This window comes from Malurus melanocephalus, unplaced genomic scaffold, assembly GCF_030028575.1.
Source record: "Malurus melanocephalus ecotype Western Australia unplaced genomic scaffold, MMel_1.1 scaffold_241, whole genome shotgun sequence".
In the NCBI taxonomy this organism is placed as follows: domain Eukaryota; kingdom Metazoa; phylum Chordata; class Aves; order Passeriformes; family Maluridae; genus Malurus; species Malurus melanocephalus.
Window position 1 is genome coordinate 990,541 of NW_026623473.1, and position 16,598 is coordinate 1,007,138.

Consider the following 16,598-nt stretch of genomic DNA (forward strand, 5'->3'; position numbering starts at 1 on the left):
GTGCTGCTCAACCTTTATAGTTTTGTGTAAAGACCCATGTTCAAAGGTTCTTAGGGAAATATATGGCTATCTTGCCAACAAATATAAGGGTACAGTTCAGTAAAATTGGTGGGTTTTAGGCTCTGTGAACATCATTAGGTTCTGCTTTCCTTTTCATGTTGGGTTTTTTTGATGGGAGCAAGTTGGGTGGGAAGGAAGGGGAAAAGAACTTAGGGAGAGCAGGGAAACAGCAAAGAGAGTTCTCTCTAATTTAATATTCTGCTAGGAGAAGGATTTCTGGAGAGAGAATGGGTAAAAATAACCTATGGAAAGTAAGATGAAACATTTGGAAGGCAGAGGTAATGAAAGGCTGTCATGTCCTAGCCCCCAAGTCAGCTGTCTTCTGCTCTCTGGGAGGCTTCATTTTGGCTGYCACTCCTGCGCTAATGGAAGCGCTGTGATAAACGGAAATATTTAATGCTTACTGCCCACTAACTACTCTAAAAGGTTGAAGTGATGCATTGGTGATTCCTGCTGCTGCTCACTGTATACAGATGGAGATGCAGGTGGGAATCCAATGGCTTGAGGCATCACCAAAAATACCGTTTGTRTGTGACACTCTTAGTACTAACAAGGTGCATTTAGCAACACCTTAGGAATAATTTGAAATATCTCTACATTATCTTTTGAGTAATACAAATAGTCAGCCTCTCCTGGATTCTGTGATGCTTTTTGTTAACTGAGTTGCATCACCTTCAGTGCCTTGTAAATTATTTCTCTTCCTGGAATTTTCACTAAAATAACTCTTCAGACAGGAAGGATGTATATGCTTTTTGTGCTTGAAAACGAAGTGTTTAAAATGTTAGCTGTAATCCAAATCGTTATTCTGGGCTGTTCTGACTGTATGAATGTTTCACTGCAGTAAAATACCATTATTTAGCCWGTTGTTGGTATATTTATCAGTGTTACTCTTTCTCATAAATGTTAGACTTCAAATCTAACCACCRGGGTTTATGATTTGATACTACATGCTCAAGCAGTACAATTACAAAACCTTCATGTTTTTCTCTTAAATCTTCTCATGAACTATTCTTTTCCAGTGAGATCTCTGCAGTCTGAGACCTTGTCAAAATTGAAGGGAGCATAATTTATGCAAGTTTATTTTGACACATGTGCTACAAGCCATAGTGCAAAAGAACAGCTAGAAATAAATATCTTTGATTCAAGAAACTTGATCTTTGGGGAACAACATTTTGCTTGGTTTGTTTGGTTTTTTTTTTTCTCAAATCAAGCAGTGTTTTAAGTATAAACAGTTCTAAAATAAATATCATGAAAGGAATTTAGGGTTCTCACAGAAAATTTGAAGCTGAATTCCTTGCAGTTATCATGGAATTGCTTATTTTGACCTATTTAATGAATATAACCCACTTTGTCATGGAGAATTTTATACTTACTTTCCAATAAGAATAATGATGAGCTTACATATCTTCCTTTTCTTTAACAAGGACAACCTGTTATGAGTCCTTAGCTGTAGTTAATACTAATGCTTAGCTATTGCCACATGTTTAAATGACAGTGCTAAATTTAATGTTTAGCCAAGGTGCTACATTTTGTCTAAACAGAGCAAACTGGCCAAAGCCTGTACCCACCCTGAGAACGGATAGCAGTACTGACAGTGAAAATTGATTTGCTGTTTTAAGATTTTAGCCTTATCTGATTAGCATGTCTCCTGCCATTAGCAGCACCATCTCCCTAAAGAAGAGAATAGCTGCTGTAACTTGTCCTACACTTTTGGAGGCTAAAGTTGTGCCTCATCACACTTCTTTTTTCCTTTTTTTTTTTTCCCTACAATTATGTATCAATATACAAGTATCTTTATGGATGTCATCTTTTCTTAATTAGCTGACATTTCTGACAGCACTATCAGGTTTTTTTAGACTCATCTGAAGAGTTCTGTCAAAGTTAGTGCAAAGATAACTTTGATTAGCTTATCAATGCACCAAATGAGAGAGGAAGCAGTTTACCAATAAACTGCCCATGGGCAGCACTCCAATTTTTTTCATTTGGTGGGTGTAATAACATTATATGTTTAATAGAGCTCTAAAATTCATAATGCCAAATATGTTATCTCTAGTGGGAAGCTTCTATGGCACCAAATGCAGCCTCATCATCATAATGTATACTAGCAGCTCATTATCATGTATAAAATCTTTACAAATGGGAGCCAGGTGATCTTAAAGCCCATAAGTGAAAATGATGAAATGAGATTTATTTTAACATTTAGATTGTTTCTAATGCCTTTTATTTCCTGTCATGTGTTGCCACTGATATGGAATATTTTCTATTCAAGAGTAGCTTTTCTCTCGTTATTTTATGTAAATATAAACATTTTTAGGAATCTCCTATGAATGCTCTTATRTTTGAGAATCCTACTAAGAAGTTTTAGTATGATTAATGAAGGAGGATGTGGATTAAATGAGTTTGCTTTTATTCTCTAAAAATTCAATCAAATTTCTGCTCTTGCCTTGTTACTGTCCCAGTTGACACGCAGTATGCCTAATGGTTTAACATGGATACTTAGCTGCAAACTAAAAAAARCAGCTAACTGCAATCCCATTTACATCAGATACGCCAAGAACAAATTTCATACCATAAGTGAAAATTTAATTTCAGTAAGCTGTTGAAAGTGATGTTACCTGCTATGTTCTTTGGCCTTTTTTGTGGTGGCGGTGGTGGTTTATTGGTTTGGGTTAGAATTACTACACTAATTGGAGAATTGAAGCTGAATCCAGTCCAGTAGCCTGAGGCAGAGATAGGAAGCAAAACTTGGTTTACATGCTGGTATAAATGTTTTTAGAGTAAATAAGGCTAATTTAAATTGGATGAAAGCAAAGAAAACTTCCATGGCTTCTCGTTTTTACTTGTGGTTTTTTTGTTTTTTTTTTTGTTTATTATCAGGGTGAACAACTGTGTAGGATTCTCCAATTACAAATTTTTTCTTCTCTTCTTGGCTTACTCACTACTATATTGTCTTTTCATTGCTGCAACAGATTTGCAGTACTTTATCAAGTTCTGGACAGTAAGTACCCTGATCTACATACTGTGTTTCAGTGTGTGAAGTTACTGCTCTGCCAGAAGTCTGAGATTCTAAGGGGGGGCTGCAAGAAAACTGGAGAAGAATGTTTTAACAAGGACATGGGAAAATGGCTTTGAGCTGAAAGAGGGCATCTATTGATTAGGTATTAGGARGAAATTATTTACTGTGAGGGTGGTGAGGCACTGGAACAGGTTGCCCAGAAAAGTTACSGATTTCCCATTCCTGGAAGTGTTCCAGGCCAGGCTGGATGGGGCTTTGAGCAACCTGGGCTAATGAAAGGTGTCCTTGTCGATGGTGGGGGGTTGGGAACTGGGTGATCTTTAAGGTCCCTTCCAAGCCAAGGCATTCTCAGATTTCAAGGCGTTACATATTAATCTAGTACAAAAATTTGTACAAAAGTACGAAAGATCTAATAAACATAGCCTTCAGTTTTTTATCTTTATCATAGTTTATGAAATTTTACTTACGGTTTCATTATTTTGATAAGGCTAATTAAATGACACAATTTTTGTAAAGACAAATTATCCTTCTCTAAAAGATGCTTCAAATTTCAGGTGTAAATTTCAGATTCTTGCTGTATTAATTGCTTCTGTATTTATAGTGTCCCAAGAAACGGCCTGTTTCTTTAACTTAGATGCTGTCACCAACGTAATTGCACGGCTGTGTGTACTTAAGGGTGTATAATTCATTYATTTATATTCTTGTTGTGTGGTGTATTTGTGTGTGTGCTGAATTTGATTTGGCTGAATAGAGGATTATTAATAATCAAATTAAACAGCTATTTCCCCAATTCTAATGGCATATTTTTTTTTAATTTTTAGAATGGCCTTCCTGATACTCAAGCCAAGTTCCACATCATGTTTTTATTCTTTGCTGCAGCTATGTTTTCTGTCAGTTTGTCTTCTCTCTTTGGATATCACTGTTGGCTTGTCAGCAAGAATAAATCTACATTAGGTAAGTAGATTCAATGCTTCTGTGTTTGACAGCAAAAAATAAATAATATATGTATCTTATATGCATAGGGGTAATGGGAGAAATGGACAATTCTGCTCAGGTTCCTTGGATCCTGGTGAGAAGGCTCCCGAGTTCTGCTGCTCCCTGACACTTTCCTCTTGCCCAAAGGGACGAGTTACAAGTGAACCTCTGTTCTTCCTCTCACTGCTTTCCACACACAGTTTGTTATCAGAAACTGAATAAACTAAAAAAAAAAAATATAAAATCAAGATAAATTTTTAATAAATATTTAGATGCACTAGTGCAWGCTTGCACATTCAATTCTTGTTTGGCATTCCCAGCCCCCATCTGGTGTCAGAGTGCTCCCATCTGGTGTCTCAGGGCAGTGGCTCCAGCTCTTCATTCTCCCACCCTTGCCCCAGGCAGAGCCCAAGCTTTGTCAGAGCTGAGTTGTCACAGAGGAACAGGCAGTGCTTCCATATTTACCAGCAAGWGAACAATGGAGATCCCAAAGGCAGTTCACAGTTGTGAGAACTGTCTCCCACATGTGCAGAGAAAGAACTCTGTGTTATGGATTCATTTTAAAAATCTCAGAGAAGGTGTCCTGTGTCTCTACTTCAAGGCAGTGTAAGTAACTGCATCAAAAGCAGTGCTAAACCATTATTTCCCTCCACTTGAATGCACACTTGTCTGATTACAAATCTTAATAAATAAAAGAACRGGCATTTAAATCTTCTGCATTTTCTCTACTACATGCTGAAGTGCAGTAATGCCAATTTGCAATATAGTCATTAAAATTTATAAATCTTTAAATGSTTTTCTTGTTGATGTAAGCTGAATTAAAGCAGGCCAGTAAATTGACCTGTTTTTTCCAGTTCCCTTTGGATTTGCTAATTATGATTAATGATGRTTTTGGTGATTCATGGAAAACTTTGAAAATAGATATCTCTATCAATGGAAGAAAGCTTGTTTACTTCAAGATTTCCTCTAGGATTTTTGAGTTTCTTCATTATTCTAACAAATCATTGAACATTTGAACATTTTTTTTACTGATATTAATTTCTATCTAGGTATAAGTGGAGAAAAGCTTTATTAAAGATGCTTGTTTGAATGGAAATAAATTAATGTTCTGTTTATAAACTAATCTTACAATTTTAGAGAAAAAGAATTTCTTCAGAGGTAACTGTAATACATTACACTTCTAATTCAACATTTCATGTTTTCATAACAAATATATGTGATATAACATGTTTCCTGCATACTTYAGTTACCTCAAAAAGATCTGGGTGTCTCTTCCCATTTTACTTCAGGAAATTGCTCAATATGTAAAGCCTTAAAAATGCAATAATTTGGCCATGAAGCCATGATAGCTTTAAATGTGAGTGTGCTAAAATCATCCTGAAAACTCTTTTCCTCACCTAACATGGGCATCAAAAAGAGTGCCCCCATTTTCCCTTCCCCCTTCTTTAAAACCCATTGTAAGTAATGCACACTGCGTGTGGAAGGTCATTTGCAGCAGTTGATAGCTAAGGTTTGACTGCAGTCWCAGCTCTGACATGGTTTGTGGGAGCTCTACTGTCAGGACACCAGGACATAGCTTGCTTGTTATGTACAGCCAATTAAGGGAATTAAATGGCTATCAGTCACTTGGTGGAAAGTGAATGAATTTTCTGCTTCAGGCACTTTGCAACACTTGAAGCTATATTTAGMTCTCTTCTCCAGAAATTTAGGTTGGATGTCCAGGGGGAATAATCCGGGTCTACGAGCAAAGATTTTTCTCTATGCAGTGGTAAAACACACAGTATTTTCATACCCCAGGGCGTGAAAAGCTAGTTTTACTACTAAAGTAGGTTAATTTGTTCTTCTTTTCCATTACTCTCTCTGTAATAAACTCTTTGTTTAGGGTTTTCTTTCTTGAATACTCTCTGTGGTATAGTCACCTGCTAAAATCTTCATATAAACATATTATRCCTTCTTAAAAACTGAGTTCCTCTCTCTTCCTTGACTTGATGAGGGAGATGGGTGAAGGAGACTTGCAGATGTGTCTGTATAGCATGGACTTTGGATTCCATGAGTGCCCTCTCTTTCTCAGTCATTTGGCAGTGCAGCCTTTCCTCCTGGACGATGGTACCCGCAGAGCAATTGCCTAAGTACTGCTGTGAGACTTAAACATGCTAACTTGCAAAGAGGTCTAATTCATCTTTTTCTCTTAAGAGGTATTCAGAGCTCCTATATTTCGTCACAGAACAGATAAGAATGGCTTTAGCTTGGGATTCAGCAAAAACCTAAGGCAGGTGTTTGGTGATGAGAAAAAATACTGGCTGCTGCCTGTGTTTTCAAGGTATGCTATTTCTAATGCWTCATTTGTTTAAACTGTTGAATTGTCGGGATCCAAAAAGTGTGGGGGATATTTAGTTTTCTGAAATAAGATGTAGCCATACTTTAATAAAATTAGTTCTTCAAAGTTAATAGTATTTTTGTATGTATGACACTAATTCTGAATTTTTCAGTTTAGGGGATGGTTGCTCCTTTCCAACTTGTCTTGTTAACCAGGATCCTGAGCAGGCTTCCACACCTGGTGGACTTAATTCAACATCCAAAAAGTAACCTGCTTTTTGTTACTCATTTCAAATAGTAGATTTTTTTTCCTGTGCACACGTAAACAAAATTATGTATAATATACTTGAAATTGGTAAGCTTTTAATAAATCCAAATCAGATTTTAAACAGTTAATCTGTAAATCACATAATCCTCAAATTTATATTTAAATTTATGGAAATGAGGTGGGTTTTTTTTTTCCCCTGATGAGTTTTGTCTTGGTTCAGTGGCATCCCAGGACCTGAATTTTCCACACCTGCCTAACATTCAGTATCAGCAGCATTCTGTTCTGCGTACATATGAGATGGTTAGTCAGTGTGCCTGTGACAGAGATCCATTACCTTGCATGGCTTTTGGGGAAGCCTGCTTTTTCTTGTCTGGTGAAAGCTGTTTCACATAAAGGAATCCCTAATGGCACTTATGCCAAAACACAGGAAGCTGAATAGTAAGTGTTTTTTCTGCTGATAATAGAAAATATTTTATTAATTCTTATCCTTAATGGACATGACATCTTTAAAGTTTGAAAAGTATGCATGTTCTCCATTAAATAAATTGATACTGTGTCTTTTTTGAAACATTTATACAATGAAAAGTGTGATAAGTTTAGTGGACTTGAATATGTGGCTCAGAAATTATAATGGAATCATACTGACAATCTTTCATTCATAACAGAAATATATGACATTTCAGCTTGCTGTTTACTGACACTTTATCTTACCCCAGCATTCCATAGCTTACATTAGGAAAGAGGTTTTTGGGATGTTCTCTCCACTATTCATCACGACAGATTTGTTGTAGTGAAGAAGAATATAGGGCAGAGTGCATTTGGGGCTGAAGTACATGCATTAATATACAGCAGCTGTCAAATTAAAAATCTCTGTGCTATGGAGTTACTTTTTAGATTGTGCTTGCATTTGTGACAACTACAGTGTAACGTATGTAATGATAAAAGGTAGTGATTCATCAGAAGCAAGGTGAGGGAAGGAAAATATTGCGTATGACAGACTGTAATGCGTGGTAAGATGCTGAAAAATTACTGCAGTTCACTAATGTTCTTTTTATTGGCACTACAGTGAGAACCATCTGTTTCCTGCAAAGCCGTTGCGTGATTCCCAGAGCCATCTACTTACAGATACACAGTCTTGGTCAGAAACTGGTGCAAAGGCTGAAAAGGGGAAAGTTGGTAAGGGGCTGACTTATGCTGCAGKGATTTGTCTTGTATAAACTAGTTTTGGAGCATATATTGTAACAATATGATCAATATAACCAATAACCACGGTCACATGGTTTGTATTCATGAACCAAAATTCACAAAGCTTATTTTAAATGCATGCTCGAAGAAAGTTCTGTGTGCCAAGCTGCTGTGCCTTTCCCAGTTAAWCCTGACCAAGGGATACTGAGACCACTCATACCAGCTGGTGCTAATAATTTTTTTAAGGTAGGCCTGATAGCACCTTTGACAACAAATTGATAATAAAAGAGGTAACACCCATTTGCAGCTCGTGAAAAGCTGTGTAATAGACACAGGAGAGAAAAAGACTTGGTAATAGTGTAATGACATTAAAATTATTGTTAATTCGAGATTATATTGTTTGCTGAAATAGACATGAGAGCAAAAAATAAAGACTTGGTAATAGTGTAATGACATTAAAATTATTGTTAATTCGAGATTATATTGTTTGCTGAAATAGACATGAGAGCTTTTCCTGTGAAAATACCATTTTTTGTCTTTTAAGGTATGAGCAATCCTGCATTAACCATGGAAAATGAAACATAATTTCCCTTAAAAGAAACATCTGAGTATGTAAGGAAAGGTATGTTAATGTTCTCTGTACTTAATATTTCATYCAATGATTCCTTACCACTTGAAGAATGCACAAAAAAAAAGTTTCTAAAACACATTATCTTTTCTTCAATTTATTTTTTTACCATGAGTAGTAGCATATGAATTCATCATTTCAAACTAAAACTCTTATTTCTTGATGTGTCCTGTTTGCAAATTTGTTTAGTCTTTATCCTCGTTGTTTTTTATGTAATAGTCCAATATATTAATATTCCCTTTCTTTAGAAAGATACTGAATTGTGAGCTTGCAAGCTGTTCAGCCAATATTTTAATGCTAACTTTGAAAATTAGGCTGGTTCTTAACACTGAATGCAAAGATCATAGCTTGGTCTGCTAAAAGAGGTAAAAGTCTATCAAATAATGAAGCAAAAATGATTTAGTCTAATATATAAATTATTAGTGTCTTTCTCTGAGCTAGGTACTGAGCTGCATCCTATTTAATTGTAAAAATGTGCTGCCTGCTGATGACAAAAGGTGTCCAAATGACCTCCTGAGCATTTGATCACCAATTGTCAAAAACAGCTGAGATTTTCTTGATTTCTTGAATTAATATCTTGCAACACATACTTCTCAGAAGGCAGGTTTGAGAAGCAGCTGGTAAATTCTGTTAGGTACATAAGAAGTACCTTGATCCTGGGCTGTGGAGAATGAACACCATAATCATATTCACTCCTATATTTGATTATTGCTAATTCCACCAAAGCTTATGGAATGAAACTATTTCATAWTTAAAACTATGTAGAAAGTTTGACTCCAACCCTAAGAATTTCTGCATGCCAGATAATTGGTATGGAGGAGTTGTTCCAGCTAGGTCATTTCTTCTTTGCTGTTGGAAGCACCTTTTCAGTCATCCTGAAAAAGTGCCTCAAGTGGGTGTTCTTCATTGATGTGTGATGTGACTCCTGGACKTGCCGTCATGGCTTATGGTCTTTCATGGACGTTGTTCATGGTCTTTCATGGAGGAAAAGGAAGCCATGGAAAGTCATCAGGGAACTGCAGCGATTGTTCCTAGACCCAYCAGGAATGGTATTGCACTCTGAAGGCCAATTATAAAAATGGCAGGTGTGCAGACACCAACAGAACGGCCCATAACTTGTACCAGAAAGTTCCCAAAAGTTCAGTTTGGTTCATAAGTGGAATTGAAAAAACCTCTTGGCCCTTACATTCTGGTTTTGTGCTCAGTGATAAAGACACGGTTCCAGATATAGGTACATCTGCAGGCTTGATGAYGGTGTGAAGCGTTAGAGGTGTTGAAAATGTGGGTGTCAGATGAACAGAGTTACAGAGACGAGCAAAGGGAACTCGGTGCTGGCAATTTTGACTGTTCTGTGTATGTTATTTTAATATAAACCTCTCTTTTCTAACTCTTYGTTCAAAATACAAAATGCTGTATTTCTGCCCTGTTTAATCCATCAGTTCTTTCAACAAAACAATTTCTGGAAAAGACTAAATTAATTTACTTCATTTAGTTTAATGTCCTACATGTCAGCACTAATCAAGATTAAAACATTGGAGGCAGACTGTAAAGATACAGATTTTTGGATTGTTACAGAAATACCATTAATCAACTAGTTTTATCAGGTTGGAGTTCTGCTTTCTAAAGTCCAAACACTTTATTTACTTAAGTAATAGCTTTTAATCTTTCCTTGAAGAGTCTGTACATTTTATTGGAACTTTTTAATCTGGATTATTCTGAATATCAAACACAGTCTGTGACTTTTCAAAAGATGTCAAAAGTGGGTGGTTTCTCTCAGGCTGTTTAGCTTGATAAACATCTCATGCACTGTTTTAATGATTTTTTTCTATTAGTCCAGTCTGAGAAAGATTTCTGTTTGCAGTCTGATTACTTCACTCGTTGGAGTTTGAGGCCTTGGTTTGTTTGGTGGTTTTTTTTTTTTTTATTTTTGTGAGTATCCATTTTGAAATTTGGCTTTTTAAAGAGGGACTACTTTTAGAGGAGGTTTTGTTCCAAAGAGTAAGTCTACAGCCACATAAAGGGGCTTCTGGTTGAAATTGGTTTTGCCTCATGCACATTTCAGAAGTGAGGAYTGGTAATTCTTTGGCATTAACATAAGCACCACTTTGGTTGTACCCTTAAATATGAGATATTTCTATGTTTCACTTAAAATTTTCTGGAGAAGTAACAAAAAAATAGATTGCCGTCTACATATATCTTTATATATGGAATAAGAGCCCTTATAAAAACTTMTTTTAGCTACTTTGCATTTAAGTTCATTGCTTCATTGTCAATATTTGAGTTATATTTGTTCCTAGGGATTGAATAGAATATTTTTAATAGAGCTGCTGAAGTATTCACAACAAAACCAAGTAATTTCATCTTAGATATAAAAAATACAGCCCACTGCCCCTGCCTGTGTGTTAGAATTTGAATTTTTGTCACAATTCTGTTCAATATCCTATAAATCTTTCACAGTTCAGCAGAGGACTAATTACTGAAAGCACCAAATGTGGTTTACATGTAATAGAAAATTGTTTTTTAATTACGTTGGTACCAGAGCTGTAAAAATAGCTCACTTCATTTTACAAACTAGTGGCCTGCTTGCTGTGTAGTCAGTACTTATCACTGTCATCCTGAAGTAGATTGATAACATAACTGTGAGCAGTCTTACTGGGCTCCTCTTCAGGGTGGGATTTTAATTCTGATGTTGGTCACTTTCCCCTTCAAGTTGATGAGACTTGTTACAATAACATACTTTTTAAGTGTTCTTTGATTCTAATAAAGTATTTTGTGATTAATATTCTGTTCCAGTTTAAGAACAAGCTGTTGTTGGAAGGAACATTCTTCCAAATATCAGCCCTGTTGGCCAGCTGCTCCCGTCTGCTCCTGTATGGATGTGCTCAGAAAACAAACTGACAGATGATTCGCTGTCTCCATGTCACTGCTTGAAACACGAAACTAAACATACTACTTCTGAACCATATAAAAGATGTTTCGACTTAAAATTACTGGGTTTGAATGGTGAAGGATGTTTGAGTACTAGTAAGTGGGGAAAAAAAAGAGTCTGCGTTTACAATTGTAGAAATTCAATGGCTGGTTTTACTTTGATATTCAGCACAAGAAAAATGTGACCTCCTTACTATCATGTTCATGTTTTTGGCTTGGTTTTGAAAATTCACCTTTTAATTCAAGTTGTTGTAAGTAGTTGACTTTAAAATCAAATTTTTGCACTACTGGCTTTATGAACTGGGAAARCAGCCAGTGTTGATTAGGAATAGTTTAGTGGCTTGGTGGACTGTATTTTCTTTTGAGCCCTTGATAAGCAATTTTTGAAGATAAGGAGACCTAAGTGAAGCATCTGACTATTTTTGGAACAATTTTTGGAAAACRTTATTATAAAAGCTCTGTTTTCCTTCAGTTCTGCACTACCAGTTTGAAAAGTTGTTGAGAGGGAAAAAATCCTTTGGTTAATTGAATGCTACAGTGGGTCACTGCTCAGTGATGCGATAAAAAGCCTGTGTTCAGATGCACAAATGAAACTGGCCAGCGGGGAATTTTGATGGGAGCTGCACAGAATAGTCCTATGAAATGGGGATTTTATTGTCCCATTTCRAGCTCTTAACCCCTTTGTGAAGCAAATGTTGGCCCTGAACTTTGAACCAAAAGGCTTTTTACCAACCTATTACTGAGGGCCACTGTCTTTCAAGCTCCTAATTTCATATTAATCAGTGTTTGTCTCAGATTTTTTTCACTTTTTCTCCAAGACACTGCCTTTCTTACTGCATAACTTAATGAGTACCATGTACAATCAAGGAGACTTATTGTTATAACTTGTGATATTTGCATTTACAGGACAATGGACTTTTGATTGCAATACCAAAAGCCAAGCTGCTGCACATAGGAAATTCCATTCAATTAAGTGAGGAGCTAGCAGCTTTCTTAGGATCAGAGTTCACTGACCAGATTAAAAGATGCATTTTCAGCTTTCAAAGTCAAGGAAGTTTCAGCAACATAAACCTAATTGTCTTGTGCCTTTTGTATACACTACATTTATGGTATCAGTGTTTACATTTAAATGCAAATTTTTATTCTGAAAATAACTTTAGGAGGAACTTAGTTATGCTTTCTAGGGGGCTAGATAAAAAGATTAGTCAAAAAAAAAGTGAAAACCTCTCAGACTATGCTGAGTTCAGGTGAAACAGAAAAGTGCTTCTGTTGTCAAACCTGAGTTATTTAGTAGGTTGATTCACCAAACTACTAAGTAACTCAATGTAAAGATGCCAGTCTTTTTTTTTTCAGAAAACTGGCAGCAGGACTAAGTGATACAATTCTGAAAGAAAAAGATGCTATCATTAACTCTTCTATCKGCAGGAAACTTCAAAATTTGTCTTTCTTGAGTTTGCAACATGACACCTGGTGTAGCAAAATGCAGCGATTTTTTTCTCTAGTGAGGGAAAATGTATTTATTTTACTTTTTTTTAAATCTCAAAATTTTACCAGCCTGAAAACATCTGTTTATTGCCAGAAGTGCCAGAGTGTGGATCCCTTGATGTAGAACACCTTTTTTAAACTAGCATGAAGGTAGCATACAGTTTACATGACATCTGCAGAGATATAGTAGCCAAAAGATTTTTTGCAGCTCTTTATTCAGTGTTGTTCTGTCAGCTTACCTCATATTCGTGTTTGTTTAAAGGCGAACTTGTCAAGGGATAAGGGGGAGAGGGAAAATATATTTTTTAACACTTCAGGTTCTCTATCTGTAGAGTCTTGTTTTTTACGCAGTTAGTCACAGGATGGTTTGTCACGGAGCATGCATTAAAAAATACTGAGTAGAAATTCAGCTTCAGTGTATCTTGCTCCATATTTTTATGTAAAGACAAAAGATTTCTTCCCCCGCAAAACAGATCATGGAAATGGATCTCTCTAATACAGAGGTGAGCCTCTCTAGGTCCAGGGCTCCGAGATCTCTCAGTAAGGTGGGGATCAGTGTAGAGAAAGGACAGGGATCAAGAAATGCATGGCTTCTCCTTGTCTCAGAAGTCACACTTGGAAAGCACAATAGCCCTAAATAATCTGCWGCTTTGTTGCAGGCAGAGGCTCTCCCTCACAGAAAACCGATGGAGGCATGGGAAACAGACAGTGATGAAGCGAGGAGAAARGGAAAGAAAGATAGGATGGTAGCTCAGAGGTAAACACTTAGCAGGTCTGAGGCTGAGGGCTTTAGCTACATCTGCTCTCTGAATGGGCATGAGCTGTGTCTCCATGAAGAGCACTGTCAGCAGGCTTTGAGGGCTCCTGGCAGTTCTCAGTGTGTAGAGTATGGACAAAAGGGAGCTAATAATGCTCCGAACTATCATTTTTGATGATATGATTATATTCTTGGCTTTAAACTCTCTAATACTTTCTATAACAATGTGAAAATGCTCTTTTTGACATACTGAGCATTGTCAGTGTTACAATGCATTCAGGAGAATTTGTGAAGAAGTCAGGGTAGCAAGGATGCARTGTTGTTTGTCTGCTTACACTGATTCTGCTGTCGTTTATATTCTTGCTCGGCACTTTACTACAGCCTTTTGTGTAATTTCTGTATTTTTTTTAAGGAGTGCTTTTTACCTACCTACTGTACAGTTACTAATCTACTTTTTTGCTAAAAAGAAAATAATATATCCCTGATACTTGTTTAGAGGTATGACTGTGTTTCAAGCTTTAGTGGAAACCAGACAAGTTCYGCAGATTCCTCAGATGGGGCCGAGTCCCAGATGACAACAGAGTTAAATTTATTTTGTATATATGTAAACAGTCATATGAACCATAGCTCCCTACATGTATAACAAATTTCTTTTACTTGTAGGTTAGAACAAATCCAAAACATATCTGCACCACGAGTAGTCCACACATACTCTAAGATGTCAGTTGATGTACTGGTGATGAGTGCTCAAGGTCTTCACAGAGAAGTATTTTTGTTAAGAAAATGGAACACAGTGTTGGTGAGCTACTCCCACTGAGCAGTTAAGACACAGCTGCTGTTATGCACTTTATTCTTTAGCTGGAGAGAAAAAGCACTGTCCAGTTAAAGTTGCAGACTGAAAGTTCTTAAGTAGACTATGATGGAACAGGTAATGAATGAAACACAAAATCACACAGTGGCTAAGTTTGGAAGGCCCACCACTGAGGTTATCTGGTCCCTGCTCAAACAGGATCCTAGAGCACCTTGCACATTACACACAGAGGGTTCTTGACTATCTCTTGTGAGGGACACTCTAGAAAGTAAAGATGTTTGTTTTAGTGCATGGAATGCTGTAGCTGGCTTTCATCATTATTTGGACTGAGAGTTCTTCCCCTGATTCAGTTGACTGGTGTGTGGAGGGGTGGGGGGGGAAATATATTTCTACATAAATTTATTGTATAATTTTGCCACTTGTTATGCTCACATCAATAAATGCTTCATATTCAGCAGGTCATGTATGCAGTAGTCATTGACACACTAGCATCAGTTTTACTGATGCTGTACCTGAACAGCACAACATCTCTACTTCATTAACAATATAGCTGCTGTAAATGTCCCCCCTAGGAGTCTTAGACTTCTATAGGTACCTTTSCCTTATCCAGGGTGCACCTCACAAAGCACTGCCACTGAAAGAGGTTGAGAAGGAACCAMTTCCTTTATCATCTTTCATGGTGAAACACTGCATGCCTATATGGTGGCAGAGCAGACAGAGCTGCGCTCCTTTGAGTACTGTTGAAGGTCAAAAAGCTGGAATTTTGTCCCCACAAAAAGGCGGGGGGGGGGGGCATGTCTTAAACCCCCTGTACTTTATACAAGTGAGGAGGTACAAGAAAGATGGTAAAGTTACTAACCAGGACTGTCACTTACAGCAGTTCTGCTTCACAAGGGCTCCCAACTCCCTGCTATGCCAGATTCTTCAGAGCTGCCTGACTTTCTCCTCTTTCCTAAGTCTTCCCTAGGAAAGTGCTGGATCCACCTGCAGTGCAGAGAAAAGTGAGACTGTCTGTTCGGGGACCCCTAGAACTGCAGGAACAGTTATGTAAAGATAAAAGAAGCTTTTCCCTCTTCCAGTTCAGATATAACCTGCAGTATATGTGGTCCAAGCTCATCCTGTTTTTAAAACCCTTCTATAAATATTGGTATTGAACCATACATAAACATTCTCATCCAAAACAAGATTAAAAAAAAAGTGTGCTGCTATGCAGTAGGGGTGGGGGTGTCTCTGTTGCTACTTCACTTGAATTTATCACCTGCTTATCAGTGACCTGGTAGTAGGATGGGAAAAGTGGCAGCCTTCTGGGATGAAACTTCAAGCAAGTGACATCTGACATAACCTAAGGAAAGCCTTGCCCTATCCCCTCAGCATTTTTTCAGTTCCCTCTAAATTTTTCATCATCTTTTTTTCTTTCCCTTCCACAGAAGTCCAGATTAGAAGTGTTTAATGTGAAATGTACATTCAGTGCTTATGTTCTCTTTATTCTTCTCCCTCCCAAAGTTGATTCTAGATAATACCCTCGTTTCTCCAAGCTGTCACTCATCRCTGAAATACAGTAACTCAGTATTTAAGGCATTGATTACATCYTTCATCCTAGATCACTGTAATCTCAAGCAGATGGTCCCCATAGTTTGAGTGCAGCAGTTGGAAGAGTGTGCCATGAGCCATCTCCCCTTTCTCCCCCTCTGTATGCTCACAGTTTGACTGATTGGCATAACTGGAACAGACCCAACACTTCCTGACAGTCATCATTTCATGAAGTCACTTTCCTTTTTTTTCTTTTTCTGAAAATAGAACAATTCTCAGTTCACTTAAGAGCGAGCTCCTGTTATRAAGGCAAAAATAGACAACACACACAAACTGTGTTTCCAGTTATTTTCTCCATCACATCAAGACATTTAACTGCCCAGTCATTCAAATAGATATAATAGTAAAAATCAGTAGATTCTTATAAAACACTATCATAGATACCACAGCTACTCTCCAGAGCATGCAGAGGGACAAGAATGAAGGAAAACAGGGAGCTTGCCAGCTCAGCTATTTTATGATGAAAAGTAAAGATAAGGTATTGCCAATGCAACCCCAGCTCTGCTTTGCTGCCCTACAAAAGATAAAGCATATTTTCTGTAATGCAGCTTAAAATTTAATCTGTTGCCAATTTCTGAC

General features: G+C 37.1%; 1 protein-coding gene across 1 annotated transcript in view; it reads left to right on the forward strand.

Moving 5' to 3' along the window:
* The window catches only part of ZDHHC2 (zinc finger DHHC-type palmitoyltransferase 2), a 34,936-nt gene extending 19,881 nt beyond the window's left edge, over positions 1-15,055 (forward strand). The window contains exons 7-13 of the mRNA XM_057375179.1: positions 2,938-3,058; positions 3,898-4,030; positions 6,245-6,371; positions 6,541-6,633; positions 7,702-7,811; positions 8,365-8,442; positions 11,242-15,055. Coding sequence (XP_057231162.1) covers positions 2,938-3,058; positions 3,898-4,030; positions 6,245-6,371; positions 6,541-6,633; positions 7,702-7,811; positions 8,365-8,405 — 625 coding nt within the window. The 3' untranslated portion in view covers positions 8,406-8,442; positions 11,242-15,055. The remainder of the gene's footprint in view (positions 1-2,937; positions 3,059-3,897; positions 4,031-6,244; positions 6,372-6,540; positions 6,634-7,701; positions 7,812-8,364; positions 8,443-11,241) is intronic.
* Positions 15,056-16,598: the final 1,543 nt, after the last annotated feature.